The following is a 12,202-nucleotide window of genomic DNA, read 5'->3' on the forward strand; positions in this document are numbered from 1 at the left end:
AACATTGAGATTGCAATAACAAGGAAAGGTTGTGGAATTATGGAAATTACAGTGTGGACAGACATGTGAATATGAAATACACAGAAAAATGGAAACAAATTTTTCAGAACATTTCTCTGTGTTGATTATGAGCTCCAAGGGCAGAAATGCACACTATCAATGAGGTTATTGATGGTTGTCTGATAAACATTCTGCTGTACTGAATGCATTTGAGCAAATCATCAAGATCCACTGCTGACAGCTCCTTTTGCAATTGCTGACCCATGATGTTCTAGATGTGCTTGATGGTAGACATGTTTGAAGACTCTGCAGGTCAGGGAGCACATATAGGCCACACAGTAGCACGAGCAACATGCAGCCTAGTATAAGTAATGTTAAACCTCTGTGCCTGTGGTAGAACCGCCCCTCTCACAGTGCCCCATCACTTTTACGGTTCCTTAGGCCTCATTCAGACGTCCGTGTTTCATGTACATGTTGTATCTATTTTTTTTTTTTTTTTTTCAAAGATACAACAAATGCCCATTATTATTACACTGCTGATCACATGTCCACGTTTATCACAGCTTGTGTCAGTGCAAAACACACGAATACATGTCTGTGGGACTGACTGTACGCCGGACAGGTATGGTATATTGTTGGTTTATTTTTTTGACATTTTTTCCCAGGAGATCGAGGGCTTCGCTTGGAATGGCAGAGTAATAAAGATGGAAAAAAAAGTGTATATTGTTTTATTTCATTAAAAAACTTTTTTTCTGTGTGCTGTGTTTGATTAACCCTTTAACTACTAGGATTAGTAATGGATAGGTGTCTTATTGACAATTCTCCATTACTAAGCCGGCTTAACATCACCTTACAATAGGAAGGTGACATTAACCCCTCATTACCCCACTTGCCACAGCTACAGGGCAAGTGGGAAGAAGCAGGCAAAGCTCCAGAATTGGTGCATCTAATAAATGCGCCTTTTCTGGGCAGCTGCGGGCTGCTTTTCTAAGGCTGGGGGGACCCATTTCAATGGCCCCTTACCAGCCCAAGAATAGCAGCCCGCACCTGTGAGTTTTGCCAGGCTGGTTGTAAAATATAGGGGGGACCTCCCGTCGGGTTTTTCTTTCATTCATTGCCCCAGACCAGAGCAGGGGACAATGGATGAAAGCCAGGTTCAGCACCACAAGCAGAGGAACAGCTTCTTACAGTAGCGCTGCTTCCCCTGCGGCCGTCCGTGCGCATGGAGGACAGTGTACACTGTTCTCCGTGTACATGTGTGGGACGTTTGGCGGGCTGTGTGTCCAGGTAAAAACGGACATGTCTGTGTGTTTTGCACATGGACACACGGTCCGTCAAAACACGCTGACATCGGAGTAGACCCATTCATTTGAATGGGTCTACGTGTGTCAGTGTCTATGGTACGTGAGAAAACTGTCAATACACGTACCGGAGGCACTGACGTGTGAAACCGGCCTAATAGTGTGTTATGCTGCCGGATAGCTGCACATAGCTGAAAGCTGAGGGAGAAAATTAACTTTATTCTCACCGGTTCAGTCACGGGGCGGAGCTGACTCTACATTGCGGCCGGCTGTCAGTCAGGGCCATGGTTACAGCCAGAGCTTTGTACACTCAAGAGCAGTGATTGGACCAGGAATGCAGGTGAGGATAATAAAGATCATTTTCTCCTTGCAGCATTCGGCTGGTGCAGGTGCCAGCCAGCACAGTTACGCCATTACCCTGCAGATTAAACCCATATCTGCAGGTTAATAGTGTTTTTCTGGTGACAGGTTCCCTTTAATATTTGCACTTTACACTCAACAGTTGCCTAGTAGCAGACTCCTCATCTGCAGCTGACCGCACAGCAGACACATCACACACTGGCCCAATGAGCACAGTACAGGTTGTTCATGTCTCTACAGCTCACCTTGAAGGGCCACAGGAATTGCTTCTATCTGAATCTTGGTTGGTTGCTTCCATCCGAGTTGTTCACACGTTTCACATAAAACATCTGTTACTCCCTGCCATAGAAATACCATTAAAAAACATCATTATAGGAGATATATATATATATATATATATTTACTGATAATTAACAAAATGATAATTAACAAAATGTTAAATAAAAGATGTATTCCCTTAACAACATCCAATGTAAATGAAAAACGCTGCGGGAAGTGTGTTCCCACAAACCACCGTACATGTATGGAGTGACGATTGCATAGGTTCACTCTGAGCGCCATCAAAAGCGAGAATCAGTGATATAGGAGAGCTGACTCCCAGGGACAACGCCCAGGATCAGTGCCAGCACAAACAAGGGGCATTTAACCACTAATGCAGCTGTCAATAGTGACACTGATCGACATAGCAGAGGGAGCTCGCTCTGCTCCGATGGGCACAATAGGATTGCAATCGCGTACTGCCAATGGTCTCTATGCTGACCCCAGGCTGAAAGATGGCAGTGGGGTCAACCAGGAATGGTGGCCCGTAAGTTCCTGCTCAGATCAGGAGCTAACAAGTCACCTCTCTGTCTGCAATGCATTGATCTAACGCCCTGCAATGTAAAGGCATTGCAGACTGTTAGATCACTAATCGGGGAAGGGAACGTTAATGATATATATAGATATGTATCGCCGAGACCCGAACTATAAGAATGTTCCACTGTTGGTGGTCCTTGAAGACTGGAGTTGTGCACACCTGACATATGAGGTATTGGTGTACTCAGGCAAAATTCTGTAACATATTTTGTGGTCCATTTTATTCTTTTATCCTTTTTGAAAATTGAAAACTTGGTGTCAAACTAAGATCAAAGTAATTCAATTAAATGCTTTCTACACAGCTAGTTGAATTCCTTAAGAGGTGTAGTTTCCAAAATGGTGTCACTTGTGGGGGTTTCTGCTGTTTTGGCATGTCAGGGGCTCTGCAACATGATGTCTGCTATCTATTCCAGCCAAAACTGCTCTTCAGAATTCAATTGGTGCTCCTTCCCTTCTGAGCCTTACCATGCGCCCAAACAGTCATTTTTTTCCCCACATATGGGGTATCGGTGTACTCAGGAGAAATTGCAAGGTACAACTACTCCTGTTATCCTTGTGAAAATTTAAATTTGGGACTGGAGCAACATGTTTGAGGAAAAAAAAAGTAGTTTTTCATTTTCGCGACTCAACATTATAAAATTCTGCAAAGCATCTGGAAGGTTTACCACACATATAAATAAGTTCCTTCACGGGACTAGTTTACAAAAATGGGGTCACTTGTTGCGGGGTTGGGGGGGGGGATTTCCACTGTTTAGGCACATAAGGGGCTCTACAAATGCAACATGGCGTCCTTTATCTATTCCAGCAAATTTTGCATTCCCAAACTCAAAGGGCGCTCCTACACTTTTTTGGGGAAAAATGTAAATGTTAATTTTTCCTTCCACATGGCTTTATTTATAATGAAGCACCTAAAAGTGTTCATTAACCCCTTCAAGACGCAGCCCTTTTTCGTTTTTTTTGCATTTTCCTTTTTCGCTCCCCTCCCAGAGATATAACTTTTTTTATTTTTCCATCAATATGGCCATGTGATGGCTTGTTTTTTACGGGACGAGTTGTACTTTTGAACGACGCCATTGGTTTTACCATGTCTTGTACTAGAAAATGGGGAAAAAAATTCCAAGTGCGGTGAAGTTGCAAAAAAAGTGCAATCCCACACTTTCCTATACCCGTAGCGTCTCCATTTTTCGTGATATGGGGTTGGCTGAGGGCTTATTTTTTGCGTGCCGAGCTGACGTTTTTAATGATACCATTTTGGTGCAGATATGTTCTTTTGATCGCCTGTTACTGCATTTTAATGCAAAGTTGCAGCGACCAAAAAAACGTAATTCTGGCGTTTTTTTATTTTTTTCTCGCTACGCCATTTAGCGATCAGGTTAATCCTTTTTTTATTGATAGATCAGGGGATTCTGAAAGCGCGATGCCAAATAGGTGTAGGTTAGATTTTTTTTATTGTTTTATTTTGAATGGGGCGAAAGGGGGTGATTTAAACTTTTATATATATTTATTTTTAACTTTTGCCATGCTTCAATAGCCTCCATGGGAGGCTAGAAGATGGCACAACTCGATCGGCTCAGCTACATAGAAGCAATGCTCAAATCGCTCCTATGTAACTGAATTCCTGCATTGCTTTGAGCGCCAACCACAGGGTGGCACTCATATAGCAATCCAGCATCAACAACCATAGAGGTCTCAAGGAGACCTCTGGTTGTTATGCCGACGCATTGCTGACCCCCGATCATGTGACGGGGTCAGCGATGAGCGCATTTCCGGCCCGATGGCAGGAAGCGGTAGATAAATGCCGCTGTCAGCGGCACTTAACTAGTTAATAGCGGCGGGTGGATCGCGATTCCACTCGCCGCTATTGCACGCACACGTCAGCTGTACAAAACAGCTGACATGTCACAGCTTTCATGTGGGCTCGGCGTCGAAGCCCACATCAAAGGGGGGGACACGACATACGCCGTACTAGTATGGCGCATGTCGTGAGGAAGTTAATTATTTTGTACAGTATGACTAACTGGTTTAAGGATATAAAAATTGAAAGTTTGAGAACTGACATGATGTATACACGCTGTGTGTCCCCATGTGTCCAGCTGATCTAGACAGATGAATCCACTGAGATCAGTGAGAACACCATTGCCAGCAGTTTAGCCCTTCAGTTATGGCAGTCAATGCGAACATGAAACAGTAGACTGAACGAGGGAGAGCGCTTCATTTGTCAGCTCATCATTTCCCCCAAATCTAAATTTCAGGATGCTAATCGGTTGTTACAACAACTTGAGGCCTATATGTCTGCCATGTAACTATGTCTATGAGATCTTGCCTGTCCGCATGCCCCAACAGGCTGAAGACGAAGAACTGGCAATGTAAGAGCGACAATGGTCCTGCAGGTATGCATTTGGAAGGGGAGTGGAAGAAGAATGGACTGTGTGATAAACAGTCTGTAGTATCAGGGTCCCTGCCAGCAGAGTAACAGCAGCAGTGATCAGGGTTGTTCAGCACATCCAGAATCATTTATGTTGCCCCTAAACTACCATATTATGCGCTTTATAAAACGCACCGGATTATAAGACGCACTCAAAATTTTGAGGAGAAAAATAGGAAAAAAACAACCTTTTTTTTAATAAAAATGGTGGTGCTTCTTACAATCCAGGTGTCTAAGGCTACTTTCACACTTCCGTTTTTTTGAATCCGTCACAATGCGTTGGTGCGACGTATTGACGGATGCATCAAAAATAGTGAAAAAAGGATGCAACGCATCCAGTATTTCGATGGATCCGCTAGACGGTTCCATCGACAAACTGGATCCGTTTTTACCATCCGTTTTTTTTGATGGATCCGTTTTCCATGCCTAAAAATGGGAGTCTCCCAAATGTGATTGGTTTCCCTATTTTCCAGTAGCCAATCTATTGACTGGCTGGCTGTCTTCAGGGTGGCAGGAGTCTTGCTGGCACATTTGGGGGTGACGCCCCAGGCCAGGTTTATATAGATTTGGGGCCTGCCTGGCCAATTGGCTACAAATTCCTGATTCTGAGCATGCTCAGTGTAAAAAAACGGATTCCAGCGCTGGATTCCGTCATACGACGTGTCATGACGGATCCTGCGTCCATAGGCTACCATTCTAGTCAATGAAATATGCTGCAGGATCCGTCGCGACACGTTTTCCCGACGCAGACAAAAACGTTACATTGAACGTTTTTTCCAGACGACGGTCTGCCAAAACACGACGGATCCGTCGCACGACGGACACGACGTGTGGCCATCCGTCGCGATACGTCGCTAATACAAGTCTATGGGGAAAAAACGGATCCTGCAGGCACATTTGCAGGATCCGTTATTCCCCCAAAACAACGCATTGCAACGGATCTGAAAAGACGGAAGTGTGAAAGAGGCCTTAGGCCAGGATCACACTTGCATTTGGCTGGTCTATGTATGGCTGTATACTTCCTCCCTTAAGCTCCGCCTACTTCCGCATTCATCCGGCGTACCTATCGTTACCGTTGGGTAGGCAGGGACTGTTAAATATTAATTGTTAATTTTTGACTTATTCTTAATTCTGTACTGAGCACATTGCCTTTCGCTGACATTACAAAAGCTATTCCTGTATATATAGCTCAGAGTACGTTAACACCATATAGAGAGGACACGTGTTCTATGGGACATATACATACATACACATATATACACACACACATATCCCATAGAATGTAAGTCCGCAAGGACAGGGTCCTCTCCCCCTCTGTACCAGTCTGTCACTGTAAACCTGCTTACTGTAATCGATATCTATAACCCTGTATGTAACCCCTTTCTCATGTACAGCACCATGGAATTAATGGTGCTATATAAAGAAATAATAATAAATATATATCTACTATATAATTGTCTAAGGGTCACTTCCGTCTGTCTTTCTGTCACGGATATTCATTGGTCACGGCCTCTGTTTGTCATGGAAATCCAAGTCGCTGATTGGTCGTGGCTGTTTTGCCGTGACCAATCAGCGACGGGCACAGTCCGGAAGAAAATGGCCACTCCTTACTCCCCGCAGTCAGTGCCCGGCGCCCGCATACTCCCCTCCGGTCACCGCTCACACAGGGTTAATGCCGGCGGTAACGGACCGCGTTATGCCGCGGGTAACGCACTCCGTTACCGCTGCTATTAACCCTGTGTGTCCCCCCAACTTTTTACTATTGATGCTGCCTATGCAGCAATAGTAAAAAAATGTTAAAAATAATTAAAAAAAAACCTGCTATACTCACCCTCCGTTGTCCGATGAGCCGCTCGCGCCGGCCGCCATCTTCCGTTCCCGGCGATGCATTGCGAAATTACCCAGAAGACTTAGCGGTCTTGTGAGACCGCTAAGTCATCTGGGTAATTTCGCAATGCATCCTGGGAACGGAAGATGGCGGCAGCCGCACGCATATCGCCGGAGCTTCGGTGGATCCAAGGGGGTGAGTATATAACAATTTTTTATTTTAATTATTTTTTTTTTTAACAGGGATATGGTGCCCACACTGTTAAATACTACATAGGCAGTGTGCAATATACTACGTGATTGGGCAATATACTACGTGACTGGGCAATATACAAACGTGGACATGCATATTCTAGAATACCCGATGCTCTTCTAGGAGGGTGGGGGGCTGTCACCTTGGGTCTTCTCTCCTTCACTCGCCACAGACTTCAGACTACTTACTACTTACAGAAGGAATAAACAGCTGGTAGCCATGATGACTTCTACTCCATGACAGACAGACGCCTTTAACGAATGGACAATAACTATTTCACCCATTTTATGATTTGCTGCAATTTGGTTTTTGTGTGGACAATCCAATAAATCACAAAATTTTTTATGAAAATATGACATCTTTTCTTTAAGAGTAACGCATCTCGTAAAGAGTCCTGATTAAATAAATGTGTGAAATAAGCACATGCATTTTATACAGATGCGGCGTTTTGACGTGCCCGCTGACCGCACGGGAATGCAAAAAGTTACTTTCCCGTGCGGTCGGCAGGCACTTCAAATTGCCGCATGCGGATGCATCCGCATACAACACATGTCCCTGCGTTTACTGATCGTCTGCACATACCCTAAGGAAGGAAGATGGAGGACACACAGCGATTACTGATCGTCTACACCTACCCTAAGGAAGGAAGATGGAGGCGCACAGCGATTACTGATCGTCTGCACATACCCTAAGGAAGGAAGATGGAGGACACACAGCGATTACTGATCGTCTACACCTACCCTAAGGAAGGAAGATGGAGGACACACAGCGATTACTGATCGTCTACACCTACCCTAAGGAAGGAAGATGGAGGACACACAGCGATTACTGATCGTCTACACCTACCCTAAGGAAGGAAGATGGAGGCGCACAGCGATTACTGATCGTCTACACCTACCCTAAGGAAGGAAGATGGAGGACACACAGCGATTACTGATCGTCTACACCTAACCTAAGGAAGGAAGATGGAGGCGCACAGCGATTACTGATCGTCTGCACATACCCTAAGGAAGGAAGATGGAGGACACACAGCGATTACTGATCGTCTACACCTACCCTAAGGAAGGAAGATGGAGGACACACAGCGATTACTGATCGTCTACACCTACCCTAAGGAAGGAAGATGGAGGACACACAGCGATTACTGATCGTCTACACCTCCCCTAAGGAAGGAAGATGGAGGACACACAGCGATTACTGATCGTCTGCACCTACCCTAAGGAAGGAAGATGGAGGACACACAGCGATTACTGATCGTCTACACCTACCCTAAGGAAGGAAGATGGAGGCGCACACAGCGATTACTGATCGTCTACACCTCCCCTAAGGAAGGAAGATGGAGGACACACAGCGATTACTGATCGTCTACACCTACCCTAAGGAAGGAAGATGGAGGACACACAGCGATTACTGATCGTCTACACCTACCCTAAGGAAGGAAGATGGAGGCGCACACAGCGATTACTGATCGTCTGCACCTACCCTAAGGAAGGAAGATGGAGGCGCACACAGCGATTACTGATCGTCTGCACCTACCCTAAGGAAGGAAGATGGAGGACACACAGCGATTACTGATCGTCTACACCTACCCTAAGGAAGGAAGATGGAGGACACACAGCGATTACTGATCGTCTACACCTACCCTAAGGAAGGAAGATGGAGGACACACAGCGATTACTGATCGTCTGCACCTACCCTAAGGAAGGAAGATGGAGGACACACAGCGATTACTGATCGTCTACACCTACCCTAAGGAAGGAAGATGGAGGCGCACACAGCGATTACTGATCGTCTGCACCTACCCTAAGGAAGGAAGATGGAGGCGCACACAGCGATTACTGATCGTCTGCACCTACCCTAAGGAAGGAAGATGGAGGACACACAGCGATTACTGATCGTCTACACCTACCCTAAGGAAGGAAGATGGAGGACACACAGCGATTACTGATCGTCTACACCTACCCTAAGGAAGGAAGATGGAGGCGCACACAGCGATTACTGATCGTCTGCACCTACCCTAAGGAAGGAAGATGGAGGACACACAGCGATTACTGATCGTCTGCACCTACCCTAAGGAAGGAAGATGGAGGACACACAGCGATTACTGATCGTCTACACCTACCCTAAGGAAGGAAGATGGAGGACACACAGCGATTACTGATCGTCTACACCTACCCTAAGGAAGGAAGATGGAGGACACACAGCGATTACTGATCGTCTACAACTACCCTAAGGAAGGAAGATGGAGGACACACAGCGATTACTGATCGTCTACACCTACCCTAAGGAAGGAAGATGGAGGACACACAGCGATTACTGATCGTCTACACCTACCCTAAGGAAGGAAGATGGAGGACACACAGCGATTACTGATCGTCTACACCTACCCTAAGGAAGGAAGATGGAGGACACACAGCGATTACTGATCGTCTACAACTACCCTAAGGAAGGAAGATGGAGGACACACAGCGATTACTGATCGTCTGCACCTACCCTAAGGAAGGAAGATGGAGGCGCACAGCGATTACTGATCGTCTACAACTACCCTAAGGAAGGAAGATGGAGGACACACAGCGATTACTGATCGTCTGCACCTACCCTAAGGAAGGAAGATGGAGGCGCACACAGCGATTACTGATCGTCTACACCTCCCCTAAGGAAGGAAGATGGAGGACACACAGAGGTTGCCATAACTAACCTATGTGCCAAAGCAGAGACCCCCTGCGGCAATACTGACTCTGCGAAGGGGCTCAATGGCACCGAACACACAACGCCGAAAAACAATATCACCCGCATTAGGCTGATGCATGCTGGGAGTTGTAGTTTAGCAGAGAAAATACGGGTTACACGCTACAAACAGCAACTCCGCAGCTGACACACCGGGGACCGCATTCCAGCGACATGTCGCGGACAGATAGCAGTAAGCAGCAGAGATACAGTAAAGCGAACGCGCTCCTCGTCACGGGGCTCACCAGATCTCCAAACGTTTTCTCTTCTTCCTCGGCTGCTGTGGCCTCCACGTGCGCCGCCATGTTCCTTCAGTTTCCTCTTAGCGCGCGCGTCGGCACACATCACGTGACCGGACGTTGCTGCTCGTTTCTCGGGCACGCGCTGTTGCTAAACTACAGACTAACATTGGGTGTACTGTAGTGATAGAACGTAGGTATAAGACGGAGTGACGTCATGGACACGTAGCGTCTCAGCTCACGTGACAGTATTCTATATAAGGAGTCTCTCGGCGTTTGTCTAGGGAGGCTAGGTGGGGCTCACAAGCTGTATATACGGGAGGCTAGGTGGGGCTCACAAGCTGTATATACGGGAGGCTAGGTGGGGCTCACAAGCTGTATATACGGGAGGCTAGGTGGGGCTCATAAGCTGTATATACGGGAGGCTAGGTGGGGCTCATAAGCTGTATATACGGGAGGCTAGGTGGGGCTCATAAGCTGTATATACGGGAGGCTAGGTGGGGCTCACAAGCTGTATATACGAGAGGCTAGGTGGGGCTCACAAGCTGTATATACGGGAGGCTAGGTGGGGCTCACAAGCTGTATATACGGGAGGCTAGGTGGGGCTCACAAGCTGTATATACGGGAGGCTAGGTGGGGCTCACAAGCTGTATATACGGGAGGCTAGGTGGGGCTCATAAGCTGTATATACGGGAGGCTAGGTGGGGCTCAAAAGCTGTATATACGGGAGGCTAGGTGGGGCTCATAAGCTGTGTATACGGGAGGCTAGGTGGGGCTCACAAGCTGTATATACGGGAGGCTAGGTGGGGCTCATAAGCTGTATATACGGGAGGCTATGAGGGGTTCACAAGCTGTATATACGGGAGGCTAGGTGGGGCTCAAGCTGTATATACGGGAGGCTAGCTGGGGCTCATAAGCTGTATATACGGGAGGCTAGGTGGGGCTCACACGCTGTATATACGGGAGGCTAGGTGGGGCTCATAAGCTGTGTATACGGGAGGCTAGGTGGGGCTCACAAGCTGTATATACGGGAGGCTAGGTGGGGCTCATAAGCTGTATATACGGGAGGCTAGGTGGGGCTCACAAGCTGTATATACGGGAGGCTAGGTGGGGCTCATAAGCTGTGTATACGGGAGGCTAGGTGGGGCTCACAAGCTGTATATACGGGAGGCTAGGTGGGGCTCATAAGCTGTATATACGGGAGGCTATGAGGGGCTCACAAGCTGTATATATGGGAGGCTAGGTGGGGCTCACAAGCTGTGTATACGGGAGGCTATGAGGGGCTCACAAACTGTATATACGGGAGGCTAGGTGGGGCTCATAAGCTGTATATACGGGAGGCTAGGTGGGGCTCAAAAGCTGTATATATGGGAGGCTAGGTGGGGCTCATAAGCTGTGTATACGGGAAACTAGGTGGGGCTCACAAGCTGTATATACGGGAGGCTAGGTGGGGCTCATAAGCTGTATATACGGGAGGCTATGAGGGGCTCACAAGCTGTATATACGGGAGGCTAGGTGGGGCTCACAAGCTGTATATACGGGAGGCTAGGTGGGGCTCATAAGCTGTATATACCGGAGGCTAGGTGGGGCTCACAAGCTGTATATACGGGAGGCTAGGTGGGGCTCACAAGCTGTATATACGTGAGGCTCATAAGCTGTATATACGGGAGGCTATGAGGGGCTCACAAACTGTATATACGGGAGGCTAGGTGGGGTTGACAAGCTGTATATACTGCAGGGCCTCCTTCTGGCAGCTCCATTGTCACATACACCACAGTAACGGCGATTTACCCTATATAGCAGAGCCACGTAGTATATTGCCCAGCCACATAGTATCGACGGAGTATATTGTCCAGGCACGTAGTATATTGCACAGCGACGGACTATACAGCACAGAGCCACGTAGTATAGAGACTTTAAAAAAAAAAATAAACATATACTGACCTTCCGAAGGCCCGTATATTTTGACGTCCAGGAAGTCCATCTCAGTCCTGCTATATTTGAAAGTCAATCTGATATTTAAAGTATTGGAGATCAAGTCATCCATAAAACTGCAACTGCTGCTCAGTGCCCTGCCACACAATGAACAAATCATCTGTGTATCGCAGCCAGCACTGCACATGGTCTGCAGCCTGAACGCCCTCCCCCCCCCAAAAAAAAACCCTCTCCCAGTAACCAAGAAAGAGGTTGGCAAAAGAAGGTGCACAGGCCGCCC

The 12,202-nt window shown here is 47.1% G+C and overlaps 1 protein-coding gene across 1 annotated transcript in view; it reads right to left on the reverse strand.

The window, feature by feature from the left end:
• DDX47 (DEAD-box helicase 47) overlaps window positions 1-10,198 on the reverse strand; it is a 131,934-nt gene extending 121,736 nt beyond the window's left edge. Inside the window, exons 1-2 of the mRNA XM_069737098.1 lie at window positions 9,994-10,198; window positions 1,907-2,000 (exon numbers count right to left, since the gene is read on the reverse strand). Coding sequence (XP_069593199.1) covers window positions 1,907-2,000; window positions 9,994-10,053 — 154 coding nt within the window. The 5' untranslated portion in view covers window positions 10,054-10,198. The remainder of the gene's footprint in view (window positions 1-1,906; window positions 2,001-9,993) is intronic.
• Between the last annotated feature and the right edge of the window lie 2,004 nt (window positions 10,199-12,202).

Source organism: Ranitomeya imitator, chromosome 8 (genome assembly GCF_032444005.1).
Source record: "Ranitomeya imitator isolate aRanImi1 chromosome 8, aRanImi1.pri, whole genome shotgun sequence".
NCBI lineage: Eukaryota > Metazoa > Chordata > Amphibia > Anura > Dendrobatidae > Ranitomeya > Ranitomeya imitator.